Raw genomic sequence first — 22,984 nt, 5'->3', positions numbered from 1 at the left:
TTTACCGTCAAGATTAATATTATGGTAACGTACGTAACGTCACGCATGACTTGTAACATTAATGCAATGTGATAGATCATGCAATGACGCTAATTTGTGACAAATGAATGCCAACGTGAATTATTCAGAGAACATTTCACCGATGATATGAACGTTTGATTTCTATGTTTGACAATTTATAATATTACAATACAATTGTTACATGCACGAATTAATAAACAAAAACATTAAACAGAAATGCTAGTAAATAAGAAAAACTATATTTTTTTAGTAAACCTGGAATTTTATTTTAACTCTTAAATGCCTTTTCAATATTATATATTCTTTCTTTTTCTGATACTTTTACGAAAGTTATAAATAATTGAAATGGGTAGGTATATCATACCGGTGTTTTCGTAGTGTGGCGTTTCAGAGTTAATAAAGCATTTAGTTTATTATTTCAATATTTAATATTAAAAATATTTGTTTAAACATAATTTACCAAAGTGAATTTTTTAGAATTATAAAGAAATTTATCATTTATTCCAACAGGTTAATTTTAAACTTTAAACGATAATTAACACTCGTGGAGATATATCGCTCGTATGATGATAAATGAATATGTGTCGACTTTAGAAAAATTTTAGGAAGGACACGGTCGGCTCGGTTTGCCGAGGATCGAACATTTTTCTCTCGATCACATCCGTTGCATTATGCTTCCATGCATTTTTCGAGATTATTCTTCCTGGAGATAACTCTTACCAGATTTTAGTATGCCATGCATATTCCGAGATTCGTTCAATATTTACGATCGCTGACTTGATAAATGACAAAACATCCAAAAACGTCTTAACGGCGATGCACGAGCATAAGAGGATCACATGTAATAAATGATAGACGCGATATCTCGCGACCACGTGTAACGTGAACTGAAGACTCGCTTCTTCCCTCCGTCTCGTTAGAAACGAAATATTTCTCGATAAATTTCGCCCATGTCCTATGTGACCGTAAACTCGAATAGTGCTTTGGTGCACATGTCACTGACATGCGTTAAAACGATAACGACCACGAATTGTACCTCTTTTTGGAATAGTTTTTTTATTAACAGAAAAAAATGTATATGTACATACGGAAACGTTAATGTTGAGTTCGTGACTTTTACACGTGAAAATCTGGCTTCAGTTTGCTTTATCGACTAAAAAATGTACACATGGAAAAAAACGCTTTTCCTGAAGTAACTAAAAATTTAGCTAGATACAGATGTAAAAAATAATTTTGTTGAATCATTAAAATAATTATATTATATAGAACACTAACATTCTAGTTTGAACGTCATAATCCTACATAATTATTTTGATAGTCCAATAAAATTATTTTCATATCTGTATCTATAGCCATATCTGTATCTATATTTTTTAGTGTTTCAATAAAATTGTTTATACCTCGCACAAAGTTTTTTTATTGACTTACTATTCTTGAAATCAATTTTTGATGTTTACTACAAGATATTTTTTAAATAAGTTTACTTGAGATATGACTTTGATATATCTTCCAAAAAATTAAAACCGATTAAAAAATGATCATCGGAAGTAGTAAACATAACGATAACTTCTACTTGAATGAAATTGTACTTCGTCGTCACGTAAATCTAAAAGCTATTAATCGATCGGAATATTTGAAGAAAGAAAACGAATTTTCATCGAATCATTCGAACTACGGAATAAGATTAATTAATTCCTCGATTATCCACCGAAGCTTAATTACTGCTGAGAAAATTGTCCCTGTTCCATGACGGAAATATAATCCACTTCTTACGGCCTAGACCTCGTTTTATTGTACCCGTTTTGCCTCAATTCGGAACAAAGTGATCCTTGATAATTATCGTCGGAACGGTGGGATAGCAAAAAAGTGAAACCATCCGAGATCGAGCGAGAGATAGGCATGGCAATTGGCGCAATTGAACTTAGCTATCGTGACGATTCTGCAGTTAATATGAGTCATCGGAAATATTCCCGAGTTATTCGCCGAAAGTGTAAGAGGCTTTATCTGATAAATTTATCGCTCGCAACATTTTATTTTTGCAATTATCAGGGAACGGTTACTAACATTTTTTTGCTATTAATTATCTGAATGGACCGACCAAGGTGCAAGTGATTCAATCCAGCGTCACGCGATCGGCATGTACTCGTACATACGATGCGATATATATGTAGCCGCATGAGATCTAATCTCATTAAAACCACATCGTATCTTGGCGTTAATAATCGAATGGCTTCTTCTGCGAAGTCATCTGCAATATGAAGATACGATTATCGGTGTTTAATTCAACTACTTATAAACATCCTTAGTGCTACTCAACATCGCAACGAGACACTTTATTTATTAGAACATTCGGCAAGAGATTACGCGCTTAACGCGTATCGTAATTCAAGTTAATTTCTAATATTACAACACGAGAAACCTGATGGAAAGATCACCGTAGCTTAACTCAAATAAAAATGGGCCGGCTATGATTCATCCTGATTCATAAATGATACTCGAAAATTCGCGCTCGTCCAGCCACAGGGGAGCTAAATGCACGCAAACCGCTTAGTCGCTCGTCGTCCTTTTATGAATCGTAAATTTTACAGAGATATTTCTAACTCTCTCTCTCTCTCTGAAATCCGACTGTTTTCCGACAAGGTTTCCTACGTATTCGTTAGGATTCTTGGCAAGTCGTACAATCTTTCAACGCGAATTACTGCTCCACACATATGTACGTTAATTAAATTCATATTTCAAAAAGGGTTTAGAAGCAAATCAAAAGGAGACAACTTTTAATCTTTATAAATAATATTTTAGCGTATATGTTTAGTGTGCATAAAATACTTGTACTTTCTTCTTACAAGATATCGAATTTGACGATGACTCTTATTCTTTAGCATCTAAATGCAACAGCTAAATTAAAGGATTCGCAAAATAACGTGTAAAAAAGTCTATTAGTAGCGAGGCTGCTAATGATAATTCGCAGCATGTAGTCGATGATAACAACAACCGTGGTAAATTGAATGTAAGAGTCTCGGAGATAATGGTCTCGTCTTTATTGAGGGTATCTTACAACTACGGCCGGCAGTGGAAAAGTAATGGTCTGCAGATACTACCCTTCCGAATAGTTGAAATATCGGCTTGTCAGAAATTCTGGAACTAGAATTGCATTCCGCCGCTCCCTTTACCGGCTATCCTCCGTTTTCTCATAAGATTACTTAATTTATCTTTGTAAGTTGAAGTTTATACCGCCCTATGCACTGCATCCACAGTTTATTGTATAAATCTTATTAAAACTCGAATAATATCGTTTCCGTCGTATAAATCTGATTAAAAATGGAATATTTACATCGTTTTGTAGTTTCGAGACTAAAAATTTCTTTCGTGCTAAAAATTTCATTGGGTTTGCTTGAAAACTATAGCGAAAACATTTACGCTGCGGATAAATTAGTTGCAAAAAAATCTCGTCTCTCCTAGCAGAAGCGTAATTATTGAATTACACAAAATTACAAGATTACAAGAAATTGCCATCGGCAAAGAAACGCTTCGCAATAGCCGCTGAGGATATTAAAATTGGCATAACGAGCCAGTCACACACGCTCGTTAAGTGCGTATTTGTTCGTCGCACTAACGACATTAGAGTTCTTGCTCCGAAATAACCGCGCTCGCCATTAGACGTATATTTTTCGCCAATGAAAAGTTGCAACCTCGGTCTAGAATGTCGATGACTAGAAAAACCGAGAGTGAGGGGTGGCAAAGGGAACGGCGGGTGAAAGAGGAAAAATGTGTCACAGGCAATCTGCACGTAACGAAGCCGGCATTAAAGACCTGTACCGGGGTATTGAAACATTCGTATTTCTGTATATTTCGTCCTGTTTGCACGCTCTATCGCGCTCTTTGAAGATTCCATTTTACGGCCAACATTGACTGTCGCTTTTCATGAATTTAATTACGTCTCAACGTAAACAAAAGTTCATCTTGGACATCAAATAAGAGAGTCCTGAAAAATTTATTTTTCATTTTTTCTATTAGATCGGCAATATCATTAATTCCTCAATCAATAGATGCGTCTTTCGAGCAATATAAATTGCAATGTGCATAATGATGAATCACTTGAGATTGAATCATTTGAGATAAGAGGAAGCATTCTATTTTCTATTTTTTCTTTGAATTTCATTCTCTTTGAATAGAAATAATTCACCATTATACAATTTGGAGACTCATCTATACTGCTCATCTATACTAAAAGCGATTCCATTATTGAACAAGCGGAGAATTGGGGCTTTAAAAGAAGCCTCCAACTCCACCGGATGGTAATCCTCACGCCAACGTAACGGCGAATATACGGCGAATATAATCAGTAGTGAGTTTGTTAGACCCGTAAATATCGGTATCTTCATCGCGAACTGTGGGTAGCATTCTGCTATCTCGTAATGGATTCCAGAACGGACGTTACACAAGTGTTAGGTCGAGTCGTTTGTACGTACACCCCGGAAGGTATTCTCCTCTTTCACGAATCCGCCCGTTACATCCGCTGACCTTCTCCCTCCCTTAATCTAAATGCCGACGTAGACTTAATTAAACGGCCGCCCATTCTTGCATATAACTGATCATTTCCTTAATCGGATCGTTTTTACTGCGTCTGCGGATGTAGGGCGACACAGAGTATGCACGTAGACTGGGAATTGAGTTAGTCGCAGCTCGAGGGACGCGTCTAATCCAGGCGAAGCGATATGCACGTCTCCTTCTCATCGTCCTGCATTTATTTCAGTAGACCTGAGGGAGACAGAAGACAAGAGTGTAGTTCGCGTACTTGCAGTGCGGTACGCCTCATGTGACGTAAAATACGGATGCACCGAGTAGTGCATTTGTTCCGAGTTGCATCAGGGGTAAACTGTCATGATTGGCCGTACAACTCGAGACGACGAAATATATACTTTACGCCGGTTTATTTTGCTTCGAGTCTTAGTGACAGCTTTGATTAATTAACAGCTAGTTGACATCTTTAGTTGCTTCTTGAGAGAATATGAGAGGGTTGCACGACTATATAAATATAGAAATGACATTTCAGCAGTTATGATTAATTAATGCTATTGAAATAGCAACTTGATTACTTGATAACAACTTGATTAATAACTGAGAATTAAATTAATTATATAATTTAAATAATACAATTAATAATATTTGTAATGAAAGAGTATTATTAAATTGACTGTTAAGTTTAAATGAAATTTCACACAGTTCATTATTATATTTATTATCATATTTATCATATTTAGTTCATATTTAATAGACGGTCGCAAAAGAATTTATCACTGTAGTGATAACTTTGCCTATCAAAGTTAAACCGTAATGACTCTTGGAATACGTGGAAGCACAGAAATTATCGCTCTTTGGCAGGTAGTTTCCAAAGTGCAACCCCTTTGTCAGCACTGTTATCTTAATTGTGGTAGTCGTATATGCACGGTGGAACAATGTACACACGTGGCATAGAGTGACAGAAGAAAATTGTCACTCCCAGATTCGTCGAATCGTCCGTCCAATTTCGCGAGGCGTTTAGCAAATGATCGAGGAATTCATTGAACGTGAATCCTGCAATTTCGAAGCGATTCCAACAATGGCCATTCTCTCTCTCTTTCTCTCTCTGCTCCCCCCTCTCTCTCTCTCTCTCTCTCTCTCTCTCTCTCTCTCTCTCTCTCTTTCGGAAAGAGTGACACTGTGTGACTCCAGACAATAACGCGGCGAACGTAAATTACCTCTTTGCAAGGTGGCGAGCGCGAGAGAAGCTTCAATCTGAATAGCGAGCAAAGTGAACAAAGTGAACAATACGCACGATATGTCAACTGAATTGGGTCAATATCCGGTATATGATGGGTTATCCCGAAGTCGTTTCGCATTAATTTCTATATAAAAAATATTCAAATGAATTGCGTAAATGAATCTCTTATGGAGCTATAAAACGAAACCGATTATATCGTTCTATCAAACTTTGTATTAACTCTGATTTTTTATTTATTGTATTTTATTGCATATTAACAATATATCTTAATTATAATGCCATATAAATCTGATAAAAAAATATAAAGATATATAATTGTATTATATAAAACAATAGTTTATCTGAACTAAATAAATTTGAATGTCATATTATATATTTCAGCAAAAAAAAACGACTTTGCAATATACTATTGTAAGATTCTTTTTTTTAAATATGATTTATTTATTTAGATTCAATGAGAAATTAAGGATAAGAACCAATCATAATAAACAATCTCATAACAATTCTAAGAGCTTCTTTTTTCTGCTATTAATTAATTAATAACGCAGCTATTAATTTCGAGTAATAAGGAATAAACATAGATTTATATTTTGCATCCAATAATCTACAAAACGAGAACTCTTTTGAATAAAACATTATCCCTCTCAATAGCAAATTTGTTTTAGTATTATGTCGCTTCGAACTTCTAATGAATTGAATTCTACATTAGGTTTGCTGTGGTTATCGCGGCATTTTAATTGGCATTAAGTGGCACAACGCTCTGCTTTGTAACGCAGGCACTTCAGCTTTAAGCGGTAGCGCAATGCAAACAACACGTGGCATAGTTACATAAAATCAAAGTTTCCTAAAATCAAACAATCGCTCGTGCGATCGCTGCAACTGTTAGTGAATTTCGACAATGTCGCTTGCAAATATGTGGGAAAAACGACATGAACTCGCGTGCGTGTAGTGCGCGCGTGTTTACACACATTTCAGAAACATGTCCTCCGAGTGAGTGCCACGAAAATTATGACTGACAAGGCGTATCCTACGAAAGCTGCTGCAGTAGTTGAAATATGCACGCAATGCATACATAGTGTTGCACGGAATCACTGCGACAGAAAGTAATTGTTCCTATTATAGCTCTGCTACCAGATATTAGGCCATATACGTCACTCCGACGGAAGCGATGAATTATCCAACACCTTGTACGCAATTCCAAAAAATCAGAATTTTAATTAGACAAGATCTATTCTCTTTAGCGCTGCGCTTAGTTACAATTCTATTTAATCGATATTGTTACGTCTCATTATTTAGTTTGCATTTTATTTTATCTTTTTGTAATATTTTTTTTCATAATAAATGTCTGTTAATTAAGAAACATAAATTTATTATGATTTATAGCAGCTAGAAATTAAGTCATAAATTTTCAGCTTTTGTAGAATTTGTATTTAAGGCAATTTGCCCAATTTTTCAATTCGTGAAATGGCTGGATGAGTCATTTCACGAAATAGATTAACAAAATAATCACAGCGTAATAAGACACTCTGTCCAAAAGTTTAAATAATTTGTTTAAATAATTTGTTTAAATAATTAAAAAATGTTTAAATAATTTTCAGAGAGTACATTCCAAGTGACGCTACAGAAAAGCAGTCGCGGTCTCGGCCTGAGCGTTTCCGGTGGCGGCACCGCAGGACCTATCAGGGTGAAAAGACTTTTTCCTCAACAACCTGCTGCTCTTTCCAACAAACTTCAAACTGGCGATATACTATTGGCTGCCAACGGGAGGCCGCTGACTGGTCTCACCAATTACGTGAGTAATCAACTAACTACGATTGAGAATCAATGACAAACAGAAATGAATGAATCCAATTATGAATGAATCGAATTAATAAATGAAAATTTACAGCTTGCTGCGAACTACATATAACGACGTTTTGTAAATATTCTTTCACAAGTTTCGAGTCAAAGTTTACTCGGGGAAAAATTAGGAATATTTCAGAAACTGTAATAATTGATTAAAATGATAAATAAAAGATTAAAAGATTAACGTAAAAACAAAAAAATATTTCTAATTTTCTATAATAATTTTTAATTTCTAATTTTTTTCTAATATTGTATTATTTGTGTACAAGTGCAAGATAATTAAACACAATATTAAAAGTATAGTGAATAATATACATAAATATATCTATATTTTTTCTTGGATTTGAATCGAGACTTGTTACAATAAGTTAATTTTTACAAAAATTATTGTTTATTTTGCTGATAACAGATATAGCAATGTCTGTTTTCAAGACGGAAGTAACGTCCTAAACAAATGCTGATATTAGATAAACGCAGTAAAGCCCGCATACACATACACACACACACGCACACACACACACACACACACATGCATATGCTCTTACATACACTGAATACTCAGTAGTAACGATTCTCGACTGGCGGCCTCAGCCTTGCTCTCTTCTCGCGACTCTCGCGAAGATTTGCATTGAATTAGCATAATACGCGGGCTACGCCCGCGCGAGCCCCAGCGAGAGGATAGACGTTATCTCACGTGTACTTGACAGCTTGTCCCACGAGGGCAAAAGCAATACTGTCTTCTCCTGCCAGTATATACGCAATGCGTATGCACGCGTCGTAAACTCGCACGTTCTTGCAGTCTTGCACATTCTCCGCGAAACACGCAGTCTTAGCTGCGGAAGACGTTAAAACGTTGACTTTATCTTAACTCGATTGGTCTGTTTTACTGCAGAATACCAATCGGGAAATTGCGACCACGTTCTACCGCAGTCGTTGAGAAGTGAAAAATCATGCATTCACTGCTTGTTAAATGTAAATTTGGTAAAAAATGAAAGAAAATTTATATCAAACGAAGAAATATACAGGAAATATGATTTACTTTTTCCCGAATAAACGTTGAAGAATTTTTATACTTTTGCGAATGTAATTTCTTTAAGCGCGCCGTCCATGAAATAGAGAACATTCATGATAAAGATCGTGAAAGAAAGATAAACAACTTCTGAAAGTTTCAAGAATTTTATTTGTAAAGAAATATTAGCAATATAAAACCGTCAATGGTATCCCGTTGTTATAGAAATTACCGAAGTCTATTAATTTGATCATTTGTCTATTTGATAATTTTCTATCTTTATTTTCAATTAGTTAAAATAATATCAAAACATATCATACAAATATAAAATAATATCATATAAATAATGTCAAAACTTGGTGTTTTCTATCTGGGAAAACCGGAATTCTCAAGGAATTTCTTTTTTTATTGTTGATAATCAGGGATTTTCGTAGAATTTTATTGATACTCAGGAAAATTTTGGGAATTTTAAATTTAAATTCTGTCTCTTTTTTAATTCTGTCTCTATTTGATCTTTTTTCTTTGATAATGCAAAATGTTGACAATTAAAAATAAAGTATGGTATATAAGCATACTGCACGTCTGTGTATATTCACGTGTATAGTCTCGTGTATCTCACGAATGTCTTTTTATAATAAAAAAATCAGGGTGACAGTAGAAGACAATACTCACAATCAGCAGAGCAGAATAGCTCACTGGTACTACATACAGTGAGCCTTCTCATATATTATTCTATAGATTTCATGACTTCTGCAGTTGTAAAAAATGATATATGTAGTCTTATGGAATCTCTGTCTTCTATCAATGTACAATATATAGTTTGTTTATATTTCAATTTATTTCAAAATTGCATTTAAAAATTTTCTAAACTTATCTGGAATTTTTAATAAAAATACTGGGAGAAAATCTGTGAATTTTCAAGAAATTTTTTTAGAAAGATTTTAGTAAATATCCTGCAAAAGTTATTCTAGCTTGTGTCATTACGATTATTTGTATTATACATATTATTATATATTATATTATATTATATTACATTATATTATATTATTTGTAATATATAATATATACATATATTTTACATATTTTCAATATACTGTATATTTAATACAGTAAAAATTTAAAAAATTGAAATAAATTAGCAAAGCTAATATGACACCAACGGCAATTTCAATTAAATTTTGACTTAAAATAAGGTAGATATATATTTGGGCGTTGAAAAGAGAGAAAGCAGAGATGCAAAAAGCAACACGAACAGACCTCATATCAGCATTTTCCTAAATATAATATTTCTCTTACACTATCAAATTTTACTTCTCAAAACCAGTTTTGTTTCTGTTACAAACCATCACAACACACGGTCTGTTACCATCGTGCCGGCTTTTCATGTCACCGGAAACTCCTACTATAACCCCTCTAAAGAAGATGACGCCGTCGTCGACGCCGCGTCAACGCCGGGACTTTGAGAGCATTATCTTTGTGTTATAGGAAACTCGTGCATAATCTTATTTCGATACTACTTGTTGCAGGAGGCTCTCGAAGTTCTGCGTATGACGCCTAGCACGGTGGAGCTAGTAGTGTGCCGACTTCCAGGAGATAGTAATGTCACGCCACCCGGTGCACCACCGCCACCCCCAGCAAGGAGAGAGCCGTCATCGTTACGTTTACTTAACCCCCTTCCGCCCCTGCAGATCGAGCCCTGCGGCGTAAGTAATGTTCCATCTAAACTACACTCCGTGAATACATTATACGTTTGTCGCACCGTTTCTGAAATGAATAAAAATAAATGAATAAAAAATATATCAGACGATTTATTATAATAAAATCTACATGAAAGCATTTAGTAATAATTCTGTAGAAAGATAAAATGTCATTTTACATACATAGGAGAAACAGTTTAATATCATCGTAATAATTATCTTTATTCCTAAAGATAATTATTTTATGATTAATAATAATAGAGTTTAATTCAATGTAAATTTTATCAATATTATAGTCTGTGGACGTTATATTTGGTGATAATGTAGGTATAAATGTAGATGTTAACAAAGAGATTAATTTTGAATATTATGTACAGGAACAATATCTGCATTTGATGAGAGAAATAATATTTATAGTAAAATCTGTAATATACAAATAAATAATTATTCACAAGCGATGCATTTCAGAGAGCCAATACATCCCTAGAGAAACATATAAATATAATAAATTAGAACAAATGAATAAATTGGTTTGATTCCACTTTAAACTGCGATAAAAAATACTATTACAAATTATAAATTGTCTAAAATAGATTTTATTTATGAGGCTTAGTTTCTGAAACTTAATTCATTATCGTAGCGCAATTCTCTTTCGAACACGTGATTAAGTAAAGCGATAAGTTCGCAATATACCTCGTATACGTATTACATATTAATTCCAATATTTGATTCCCCCGACGAAACTTTAATATCGATCCTTCAAGTAATACTCATAAACAATAGCGTACATATGTACTATATTCGTTGCATACTACAGCTATGAAGAGAGAAATGTAAAACGTGCAATCAGATATTCTGCACGTGCATTCCGACTCGATAAATATATATTTTTTTTTTTGAGCACACAGCTACAAAAATATAATTTTTTAGCATTTATGATGTTATATTATTCTATGAAAAACATATTGGAATATCTGCAACCTTGACACAAATCATTAAAAAAAAACGATGTTCATATTTCATAAAACCTTCTGAATTTTTTACTACATAAAAAATTAATCGATAGAGAATTAATATATTCTTCAATTAATATAATTATATAGAATTTAAGATGAGACAACGGCGAATGCAACTTCCATTTATAAGAATTTACAACAACGCAAAAAAAAAGAAATTAGTCAGTAAAGAATTAATATGTTCTCCTATAATTAATATAATTAATGTAGAGTTTAAGATAAAACGGTGAATGCAACTTCCGTTTACAGGAGTTTGATATCGAGATGACAAAGGTCGGCGGCAGTCTTGGTTTCACTCTAAGGAAGGCAGACAGCAGTGCCCTGGGCCATTATGTGCGTGCACTAGTCCGAGAACCGGCGCTGAGCGACGGTAGAATTCGACCGGGTGATAAGATCGTCGCGGTTGACGGTGCACCGCTGTCGCCGATGAGTCACGAAGAAGCGGTCCAACTGCTACGACAATGCGGACCGACGGTAAAGCTGCGGCTCTACCGCGATCTAGCGCAAACCCCGGTTTCGGCGCTCTCGCCTACTGAACCCGATCACCCTCTCCGTCCGCCACGAACAAGTTTGAGGTACATCTCAATCTCACAATTGAATCATTCATCGTATTATATTTATGCAGAATATGTGCCGCAATCGACAGTATTATATAACTGAAAAAAAAACGATTTTAGATTTTAAAAAATAAACCAAAAGTATAAATTGAATTGGAAACTGTTTAATTGAAAATTTATGCAAAAATATTATTATCAAAACTTATTTTGACCAAATATACTTCTTCGCTTATTTGTAATAAATTGAATTCCTCCCGCACGAGATTCTGTTCTGAAGAACAGAATTAATTTTGTAAATTATAGGAAATTACTAATGAATATTGCATTTGGCACGAATATTGCAGAATAGTGTAGTCTAAGATTTAAAAATTAAAATATTTGATTATTTGAAATAAAAAGGGTTATTAAAATATAATATTAATATTGGAGTAAGATGTGTCGATGAAAAGAAAATCGATAAAGAATGTCAATAGGCAGACGAAATATAGTAATAATTTCAGATATTGTAAATATTAAGAAAAACTTACAGAGATCTCAATTTTATTGCTATTCTTTCTCTGTTTGATTCTGTATATCCATTGACCTATAAAAGAATATTTGATAGTAAATCTGATTTCGATTCTATCTATCGATGGATATTCTTTTATGCTTTCATATCATGTGCAATCCGTTTCTTCAGTAACTAAATCGCATATAAAATCAATTTATATTCTTTCATGTAACAGAAAATATTACTTGATAAAAGATAGTGGATGTTTGCATTTTATATTATAAACCGCTTGCTAACATGATCATTTCCAGCTAAAATACGGTGCGTATGATCTTCCATGTTAATGAAATAGCTCATCTATTCCATTCATGTTATTTTCCAATAGACAAGAAGCTGTGGATATGCTGTGTGACTTAGCAGTCCGGAAGCTGTCACCCGGTGCATCGAGTGGATCTAGTAGCTGTAAGCAACAATCACCTGGTGCGTCATGCAATTCGCCCCGAAGACTACGTCGACTTGCTACGCGTACTCCCACTGCCGAAACCGATCGAGGTAAATAATTAATTAACAATACAGGCAAAAACAGTTATAAGCAAATTAATAAGCTAAGAAAATACATGTAGGATGCTTAAGTTAAAAAATAATTAAAAGCTATCAATAAGATAATATTTCGATAATCGATTCTGTATAAATTTTTCCAAATATTTCGGAAACGAGAATATAATCTGTAAAATATATTCTCTTGAAATTCTCTACGGAAGGATTAGTGAACATCAGTTGTTACTCCAGAAGTTTCCAGTTAAAGTGACTATAGAACATTCAGCGCCAAGCTGTCTCTCGGAATTATCTCGAATCGCGAGGGATTGGGGCAATCCTCGATGATAGGACCCATAGCTAGTTTCTTCGTGACAAAATCTCTTCACGACAAATGTTCTCCGTGCCGCAGAAATTCCCGAGAGCAAGTTGCACGACGTGCAAACGACGTCGTCGACGGCCAGCCAAGCGGAGACCACGTCAGACTCGGACCAGTGCTCCGTCAGGACGCAAATCACCAATTCCCAGGCGAACACACCTGCGACCGACATAATCGATCCACCGCCGCTCTACGACATCTACTGCGACGTCGACGACGAATCGAAGACAACGTCGAACAACGCAGCGGCCAGACCTCGCTTTCTCGATTTATCAGCGCCGCAAGGTAAACCGCATTTCCAGTTTTGCAGCGTTGATTCTGACGGCGAATATCCAGGGGACGGCGACGTGATCCTGGCCGAGGCGGAGTGTGGCCGGTTAGCCGAGCCGAGCTACGACGATGACAGAAGCGTGACAGTATTGTCGAGCGACGAGCACGACAACGATCTACCGTCCGAGCCGGCCTCAATGCCACCGGTGCTCTCGTCCACCAGTAGCACAAGCACCGCCGCCTTCAGCTACAAGAATCCGGCTTACCAGAGCGCCAATCCAGCTTGCGGTAGCGCCGGCAGCGATCCTGCTGGAACCAAGAGCAAGGCTACATACTCGAGCGATCAGGACATTCCGGGTAATTATTTCATACTGTTCTTGTTTCATTGTTCGTTTCTACCCATCCGAGAGGCTGATAGATTAATGGAATCAAACCTTGATTGATTAATGGTATGTCTTGTTGACTCGCTTGCTTATATTCAGTGTCTGAATCATCTTATAGCACTAGTGCGATCTTTGTGTAATGCTTATACAAATCTTAGTTGAATATATAATTAATACGATTACTTGAGGTAAATTATTATTTAATTTTTAATTTATAATTAAATTATAATTTATAAACATAAATTATAATTATTAAACTTATAAACAATAAGCTTTTCAGTGTTAGACAAATTCATAAATGATAAATGTTAAATCGTCTCAAGTCATATTGATTATATGAACTTAACTAAGATTTGTAAATAAACATTAAATCAAGATCACACTAGTGCTAAGATGGCTGATTCAAATAGTGAGAATATATATATACATAAGAAACAAGCGATTCCACAAGTTTATAATTTATAAATAGATAAATTGCCGCCTCACTGTATACCTTTATATTAGCTTCATTTTTATTAATTCAAAACGATTAATACAAAATGAACTTTGTAATTACCGCTGAAATTAACTAATCGCACGAATATACGCTGTCTTTACTTAACCTGCTATCATTGAAACCAAATCAGCACGTTAGAGGGAGAGACCGATAAGATAATGGTCTCATCGTTGCAAGAGTAGTAACGAAACATTCGCGAGTGTCAATTGATGTTACTTCTTACTCGATAAACTTGGTTTTTGTCGCACCACGCAGGAAAGGTCTTGGGAACGGACGATCCGGGCGGCAGCAAGGGGCTGTTGAAGTGGAAAGGTGTGATGTTCGCTCCAAATGACGAAGTAGATCAAGATGCCGAACACGACCAGGAAGAGGCCGGGAAAGACACCACGGATACGGTCGCTCCCATCGAAGACGTTGAACAAGGCAGTGAGGTTAGTCTCCCGACTTCACATTTTCATAATGAAGCTTTATTCCAACCAAATTAGATTTTTATTAACATCAACTAAAACAATGCAATGTTATGATTCCCTACTGAAAAAAATCACGTCACAAAATTACATAACAATGTATTTAAAATAAGTAAATCACACAACGATTTGTTTCAAATCACGTAATTATTAAAATGACAATGTGTAATTTAAAAAATCACATGATATTAGAAATTTCATGTATTACATATATGATTTTATAGTTATATCGAATTTTAAATAATTAAATGATACAAATAGAAGAAAAGAAATATCATTATGACTTTTCAAATTACGTGATTTTTTTATGTACTGATTTGGACAATCAAGTTTGGGATAATCAAGTTATGTGATTTACATATTTTAATTATATGATTTCGTTATGTAACTTTGTGACATGATTTTTTTCAGTAGGGTTTCATACTGAATATTATGAATAAATGTAATACAACACGTACAGTGTTACACACATTTCTTTTTTTTTCTTCTCTATTATTGACTTCGCCGATTTTGTCGATGGCGATCTGATCAAGTTACATTGTTAAGTGTGAAATTATAATATTAATATTATGTTACTTTTATTTGGTATTTACTGGATTATAATCTGATGAGATGCGCTAATCTTACGATAAAATGGTGATCTTAACGACGATTTTGTCGAAACTCAATCAATTTTATATATAATAAATGCTTTGTTGTTTTGTTAATGTTGAAATGTGTGGTTATTGAGAACGCGCGAAAGAACATCGCGTCGCAATGTTGCGCAATCTGTTCTCGTTGCAGGTGTTCATGGTGGAGCTGACGCGTGGGTGGAACAGCCGACTGGGCTTTAGCTTGCAGCCGGAAGGAAATCGCACAGTGATATCGGTCGTGCATCGCGATAGTGTCGCGGCCAAGGATGGCCGACTTAAACAAGGCGACGTGTTACTGATGGTGAATCTTACACATCAAGTTTTTTTTTCAGGACGTTCTTTGGATCAAGTCTACACAGCACACTTTATCCAAAGGACGTCCTGAAAAAAAAAATTCCTTAGAACGTAGAATGTCTTTGAAAATCTGCGCATGAGTATGGTATTCCCTTCACTTTTCTCAATTTTCTCTATAGAACGTATTTCACGAGATCATTATTGAACATATAAATATTTTAACGAGAGAGAGAGAGAGAGAGAGAGAGAGAGAGAGAGAGAGAGAGAGAGAGAGAGAGAGAGATAATATTAATAATTATGATAATTTAAAATCTTGATCATAAAAAAAACAATATTTATATTTTCAATAAACAATATTATAAATATAAGTAACTTTAAATAGAGATTAAAGGGATTAATATAGAAAAGATTCCTTTGAGGCTTTTATATTAAAATTAAAATACTCTTTTCAGGTTAATGAGGAGAGTGTGGAACATATGTCAACAGCTGATATAATAGATCTATTGCGCAAGATACGCGGCTCGATAGGCATCACGGTGATGAGAAAATCGAAACGGAGTAATGTAACGTGACACTAGTCCAGTGCGTGATCAAAATAGAAAAACCGAAAAAAAGACGATCTGATCGATATTGTTCCTTATCAATAATGGCGAGTTTGATTTGAGACAAGAGTCCAGCATAAAAAAAGTTTATGCTGAGAAAAGACGCTGATTTTTCAAAGTTCATTAAGCTTTGGATAATGAGATGGTAAAAATAAGTAGAAAAGCACAGGAATTATTGCAAGTAAGTATAAATTATAAAAGAAGAAAGTACAATTAGAGGTATTATAAATTGGCGGATCTTCAACATCAGAAGAAAGAATAAACCCGCCACTACCAACGATGAAGATCATCCACGAAGTAGCATCTTTACAAAATAATCTCGCTCTGTGAAAGACAGCGCAGACACTTCCGATTGCAAAAAGGAGTCATCTTCGATCGATTACAAAAGACTGCCGTCGAGAAATATTCGCAGATGCCATCCAGATAATATCCCTGACGAATGTCCGGAGATAGTCACTTGTTCTTGTGAGAGTCTCTAAAAGGAAAATAACGTCAGAGATGTAAGATAAAGATATCCTGGGGCGTCGCACACTAAATTCTCGATTTCGATTTCATTCGCGAATTAATCAATCTCGTTCTCCGCAATATTATTTATGATTACTATTGCACTGGAATAATTACAGTAATTATAATACAATTTATCTCAAAAGAACGTTCAACATGCCGACCGTGATAGATTGCGCATTAATTGTAGGATAATCGGAACGCCGTCCCACAAGTTCGAATCTCTTCGATCTCCAATTATCGACGCCTGTCAATAGTATTCCTGATCATTTATGATAATATTAACGAAAAGTGACACCCTCTTATGATTAATGCGTATTCCTCCAATGAATTCGAGAATCAAAAAGGATCAATCAAAATAAGACTAGAGAGAAAAATGATATTGCAAAACGAAATGTAATCAGTCGAACCACAAATTATCGATTATCCATTGAGAGAAACGATTTAAAGTTTTTTTGTGAAACTGCGATATACATATGTTGTACTATAGCTGTAAAAAGATATTCTTTTAAATGTTCACTAGCATGGACAGAAAAACTCATGTGAAGCTTGTGATATGTATCTTACTACATATCTTTGTAAATCATGCTTATTCCATCAATTAAGAAAAAAAGAAATACAGAATTTTACAGATAAAAAATTAAATAAATTAAATAGTGGAAATATCTATAAATGAATTTGACGGTAATAATATAATGTACAGATAGATTTTTATAGTGTTACTTTATGATTTAATAAATTATTTTGTATTAATTTGATTGCGCTCCGATTTACGCGCTGACTCCTAATAACTCTTGTTATTGGTAATAATATACTTTTTATTTTTTTTCCCTGGTATACTTAAAATAGTTCAACTTAAAACTAAAATTAAAATTAGATTTCATATTTTTCCGAAGACATGGAAATTTTTTCGAGTCGTTCAAAAATAGAGCTGCGCCATTGTGCAGGATTTATTGTGTAAATACTGTATTTTTATCCGACAACTTTATTGAAAGAGCTTATCTACTACCATGAATTCACATGAATAAAAAATAATTATTATAACATGAAAATTTATTGCTTGTCACATTCACGTACGAGAAGTTTTACGTGAAATAAATTCATTGTGAAATGAATAAACAGCTAACTTACATTTTAGCTTCAATTTCGTTCATTCATGATTAAATGAAAATTTACAATAATCAATATTCGTAATTAAAGCGTGTGATAAAAAAGCTCGGCAGAGTTTCCTTATTCAAGGGAAGAGATAATCTATTTTCAGGATTTTCCCTTTAACACACTGATCAAATAAATTTATAAATAAAATAATAAATTTAACTAAAGTTAAAAGTAAATAGTAGGAGAAAATTGGCCTTTTCCACGGCGAAGATAGTCTATTCGTCGTACTAACTTCTTTGAGGGTATTATCTCTGGTCTCTTAGCGAATCAAAAGACAATCTATAGTAAGCGCCAAGAACGAATGAGTCGTGAATGAATTGCTAATGAATCTAACGATAAATAAATTGATCTATGACTATTGCTTATAAGATGTCTCACGCATCTAATATGTCGATCTTTCCCGAAAAAATCGGCAGATAACTATGCACGAAATAAAAGTTAGAATCGCTTATAGCGTGTATAATACTTGAGGGATGTATCAACGTTCGAGTAACTACCTCGCGTGATGCCATACTACAGTGGAACAGAAACTATTAACTGCGTGAACTTGTTTAAAGAAAGAGCTATTTTATGCCCGAAAACATGTATTTCCTAATCTTACGCATGTGTATCCTTAATCATGTAATGTCAGAAGATCGTAAGAGAGATAATTGACCATTCTGTTAAAATTTTATCAAACAGTTAATGAAATATTAGATATGAGAGTTAAAGGCAGAAGCTTGTTAAAATACATAGGAACCATTTACATTTACATTATTACATCAATAATGCGCTTCCCGAGCCGTAGACAAATTTTCGTTCCTGCGATAATGACGCACCTCGCATACAAGCGAGGAAAGAAGTGTCGGCACGATATAAATAAAGGTTAATGATCTGTAACAGTGCAATAACGTTAAGAATTAGAATGAGAACAATATGTAATGAATGTGATAGTCGTTCCGTTTAGAATTTTAGAACGTTAGCGCTGTAAATGTACGAACTAGACGAGTTATTGTGCGAATTGCACAGATATGTACATAAAGTTAATTGTACAATTGTATAAATCGATACCAAAGTTGTATTAATATCAAAGTTGTGTAATATCAAAGACGAATATTTTACTGTATAACCAATTGTTAGACACGGGCAGCTATATTTTGACATTACGTTAAGCTTATTAAATTATTGTTAGTATCTATGAATATACATTCGAGATATATAAGTTTTATCGAAATTTGCGCCAATCGTTCTACCGTTTAGGCTCCCTTTCCTGTTTGGTATAGTATAATATACATATATATTCAATAAAATTTAATTGTTTCTTTGATAAAGATTTTGATTCCTTTCCTATCAAGAATATTAGAATAACATAACAAGAATAACATTAACAATAACATAACATATTATAAAATGGATAAATATTAAAAATATATCGAATTCTCACACATCTTTTATTCCATTTTATTACATTTTTTATCAAGCTGTAATTAATACAAAAAGAAATATTTATATAATCAAGATTGTATCCAAAATATATTACAATATTTAAAAAAGTAGATCACAATAATCTTAAAATTTCTCAGAAAAAATCGATTAACAATATATTGCTATATATAATTATAAAATATGCTACACATAACAAAGAAAGATAAACAGAAAGATAATTTGAGGTTATTTTATTAAACTCGTATTTATTTTCTGTTGTCTTAAAAATAAATATACATTTGTTTTATATCAAAGGCACTGCAAGTAAAAAATATATACATCTATTGAATATGTATCTGCAAAAGATACTTAGTCTAATTTTCTTATTTTGACATTTTATAATGCTAACAAGACATATAAAAATTTATCTCGATGATTTAATTATTTTAATTCTATGGTTTAATTTATGTTATCAATTTTTTTATATCAATTTTTAATAATTTTATTTCTCAATCTAACAGATTTTCTCGCAAAATTGCGTACATTATTCGTACGAATTACCTGCGACTCTTCCTTTTCACTTTGTGATTTTCCTTCATCCCGCGCAGTTTCGCCGAAATTTTCGTTATTAAATCCTTTAGCCTCACTAAGTCCAAACCGGAGAGATTTTTTAACATTCATTGTTCTATCTGCAATTTTTTCCTCATCACTTAATGCGAATGCCATTTCACGTTCTCGTTTTCTAGGAGTCCAAGTTATTAGATCTTTGTCCAACGCTTTCATGTTTTCTTTTTCAGATTTCATCCCGATAGCATACTCTTCCACCACTTCATTTAATTGCTCGAGGTTTGATTTTTCTATAAAAATAAAAACTTTCATAAAGATTTGAATGATTCTAATACAGAGGAACAACTGTAAAAAGAAAAATAACTTTTATTTAGACTTGTTTATATATTAGAAATTTTTTTTACCATAATTATCCTTAACATCAATATTGTCATCTTCTACAATTGAATCTACATTTTCATTGCGTAATTCTTTTTGCCATCTATCTCTAAGTTCGGAATGTGCAACATGTTTGTTTGGCGTGTCACTTCTATTTCTGTTAGCTAATCTCGTTTGTTCTTCATTCTTTGTTTCCATATTAACAAGTTCAGAAATTGATTTTACAGTATCAATACCTATTTCATTCTTCAAAACATCACATTGTCTTGAATGATTATTAGAAATTATTTCTTCCTGTATTAAAATATTTTCGGAAGACAATTCCTCGGTTTTTTTATTTTCCATTTTTATAGTACATTTAAATAAATCCGGGCTGATTATATTTGAATGGTTTAAGATATCATGATTGGAAGCACATTGATCAGTGAAATCGTTAGATGAGGTATCTAGTTCAACAGTTAGAAAATCCATAGGACATTTGCTAGATTGCAAGGGATAAGATGTATTTGAATTCGAATCTTCGATACAATTAGTAGAATTTAGCAACAGAAAATCACTTATTTGATCATTTTTTAAAGTTGAACTATTTTTTGCAACACAATCATTAAGTAAAATATCGGAATTTTCTTCGTTTAATATGCTGCGTCTAACAGAAATTTTTTGTGGACCATTATCATGTTTTATTTTTACAATTAATTTGTCAAAACTTTCCTTGTTTGTAGTCACTAAAAATAAGAAAAAAGAAAAATTGAGAATTTATAACATTTATATTCCAAATCAACATCTGCAAATAATTTGCAGAAAATACTTACAATATTGCTTCCTCTTTTGTTCTACAATATTATCTTCAGTGTTTCTAGTGACATTCGAAAAAATACTCTGAAAAAATGTAATATAATTAAAACCTAGAAAAATTCTAAGTCAAATGTCGAGAACTTTGATATGTGTAATACTACTATATTTACATTTGATTTTTGTACTTTCTTCTCCAAATCCTCTTCTTCTTCACATTGCTTAATTAATTCTGGTATAGGTCTTGGATATGTCTTATCACATTCTGCATTATAAAGAACTGTATATCTCTGTAGTCTATTCGTTAATGCTTTTTTATCTCCTTGAGATGATAAGCCTAATTCTTTCAGTCTTTTTCGTATAACGTTATCTTTCATTAAACTATACACTAACTTTGGCAAAGGTTTACGTTTCGGTTCGCTTCTGAAAATAAGCAAGTATTTCAAGAAGATTTAAAAACCTATTAAAACATTCTAGATGCTAATAATTTTCTTTAAAAACTTGAGGAAATAATACAAGAGAATGTTTACTTTTTAGGTTCCACCTTTGTATTTTCTCTCCTTAAACAATCATCTAAATGTTTATTTATATTATTTTGAGGCACTTCCACTTTGCACACTGGACAGGTAACTAACTGACGATTTTCTTCCTTTTGAAAACCCTTTTTACTCTTCGGAGTAAACATTGAAGGAATCCTAGGATCTGCACTAGTGCTAGGAGTAGATATATATTGTTGATTATCCTTTTGTCTATGAGGTGTGGTATTACCAGCTGTGAGCATTGAATTATCCAAATGATGGTGTGATACATTGAGCATATCTTGTTCCTTTTTACATTCAAAATTATTTGTCGAACACTCAACTCCAGAATTTTCATTCTTTACAGTAATTAATTTTTCATGATAAACTTTCTCGTCACATTTTTCTTTAAAATTTAAATATTGAATAATAATCTCATCCACGAGTTTGTTCTTCCTTAAATCTTTCTCGAAGATTTCCTCAAAACAAGTTGGACATTGAGTCTTGTGATGCAGATACTTCCTAATACACAATGAACAATCTAAAAATATAACATACAAAATGTACATGTGTAAAAAAATAATAGTAACAAGATTTCTTTATAGAAGTACTCACAACTATGAGAGCAGGAGGTTATTACACTAGTGTCCATATAATCGTAACATATCCCACATTGCAATAACGCATCAATACGCTACAATGACAAAAAAATTGAAGTACTGTTTATTTCACATCCTCTATCATCTTTTCATTAACTAATATCACTTTTTTCATACCTTTAACTCGACGTATTCTGTTGACCACATTGTTAATCGCGAGTTTTGAGATTAAGATAAATAATTCAATATTATTGAATACCACCACTTTGTATCACTTTTACAATCCAAACCGTGATTATCATTAATAGACTCATATGGATCTATAGTACAGCTACAAAGATTCATTTTGATTCATTTGAACGGATCCTACTCCACGGTCGTATTCTCTTTTATCTGATAACACATGGCAGATGGCAGTTATGGCATTAAATATGGATGGCAGTGATGGAATTTCGAATCCGAACTCCGGAGTTCAGAGGGTCCGAGCACGTCAGCGTTTTTCCCAATTGATTCTTGCACAATTATTATGAAATTAATAAAAATGTTATGGTCAGTAATGACTGCAGCCTGTACTGACTGAAATGTGGCCGCATCACAAACTTTTGCATAAA

The 22,984-nt window shown here is 33.5% G+C and overlaps 2 protein-coding genes across 4 annotated transcripts in view; one reads left to right on the top strand and one right to left on the bottom strand.

The window, feature by feature from the left end:
- The window catches only part of LOC105149832 (uncharacterized), a 119,217-nt gene extending 99,792 nt beyond the window's left edge, over nucleotides 1-19,425 (top strand). The window contains exons 5-13 of one of the 2 annotated variants that reach the window (XM_011062526.2): nucleotides 7,381-7,574; nucleotides 10,163-10,339; nucleotides 11,599-11,924; nucleotides 12,782-12,948; nucleotides 13,343-13,594; nucleotides 13,646-13,936; nucleotides 14,714-14,889; nucleotides 15,709-15,858; nucleotides 16,304-19,425. In XM_011062526.2, the coding sequence (XP_011060828.2) occupies nucleotides 7,381-7,574; nucleotides 10,163-10,339; nucleotides 11,599-11,924; nucleotides 12,782-12,948; nucleotides 13,343-13,594; nucleotides 13,646-13,936; nucleotides 14,714-14,889; nucleotides 15,709-15,858; nucleotides 16,304-16,423 (1,853 nt within the window). In that variant the 3' untranslated portion in view covers nucleotides 16,424-19,425. Of the gene's footprint in view, nucleotides 1-7,380; nucleotides 7,575-10,162; nucleotides 10,340-11,598; nucleotides 11,925-12,781; nucleotides 12,949-13,342; nucleotides 13,937-14,713; nucleotides 14,890-15,708; nucleotides 15,859-16,303 lie in introns of both variants that reach the window. The other variant, XM_011062525.2, reaches the window with a different exon arrangement.
- Nucleotides 19,426-19,526: 101 nt separating this feature from the next.
- On the bottom strand, nucleotides 19,527-22,972 carry LOC105149831 (E3 ubiquitin-protein ligase RAD18). 2 transcript variants are annotated; one of them, XM_087409533.1, is made up of 8 exons: nucleotides 22,551-22,972; nucleotides 22,390-22,468; nucleotides 21,787-22,315; nucleotides 21,430-21,679; nucleotides 21,277-21,343; nucleotides 20,491-21,189; nucleotides 20,081-20,376; nucleotides 19,527-19,837 (listed from the first exon to the last, which is right to left on the bottom strand). In XM_087409533.1, the coding sequence occupies exons 1-8, from the start codon at nucleotides 22,578-22,580 to the stop codon at nucleotides 19,829-19,831; spliced, it is 1,959 nt and encodes a 652-aa protein (XP_087265659.1). In that variant the 5' UTR covers nucleotides 22,581-22,972; the 3' UTR covers nucleotides 19,527-19,828. The 2 variants fall into 2 exon arrangements, with proteins under 2 accessions (XP_087265659.1, XP_011060826.2); XM_011062524.2 differs by having other exon boundaries at nucleotides 19,527-20,376.
- Nucleotides 22,973-22,984: the final 12 nt, after the last annotated feature.

The sequence above is a fragment of the Acromyrmex echinatior genome, chromosome 9 (assembly GCF_024713525.1).
Source record: "Acromyrmex echinatior isolate Ae372 chromosome 9, ASM2471352v2, whole genome shotgun sequence".
Lineage (NCBI taxonomy): Eukaryota > Metazoa > Arthropoda > Insecta > Hymenoptera > Formicidae > Acromyrmex > Acromyrmex echinatior.
Note: the sequence above shows the minus strand (reverse complement) of the source record. Positions and strands in the feature narration are given on the sequence as shown.

Bases quoted from the DNA above. Each gene is read 5' to 3' on its own strand.
- LOC105149831 (XM_011062524.2), bottom strand. From the start codon at position 22,580: ATGTGGTCAACAGAATACGTCGAGTTAAAG. The intron at 22,316-22,389 runs GTGAGTACTTCT...TTATATTTTTAG, and splicing joins AACCTCCTGCTCTCATAGTT to ATTGTTCATTGTGTATTAGG. The intron at 21,190-21,276 runs GTAAGTATTTTC...TCTTATTTTTAG, and splicing joins ACAAAAGAGGAAGCAATATT to TGACTACAAACAAGGAAAGT.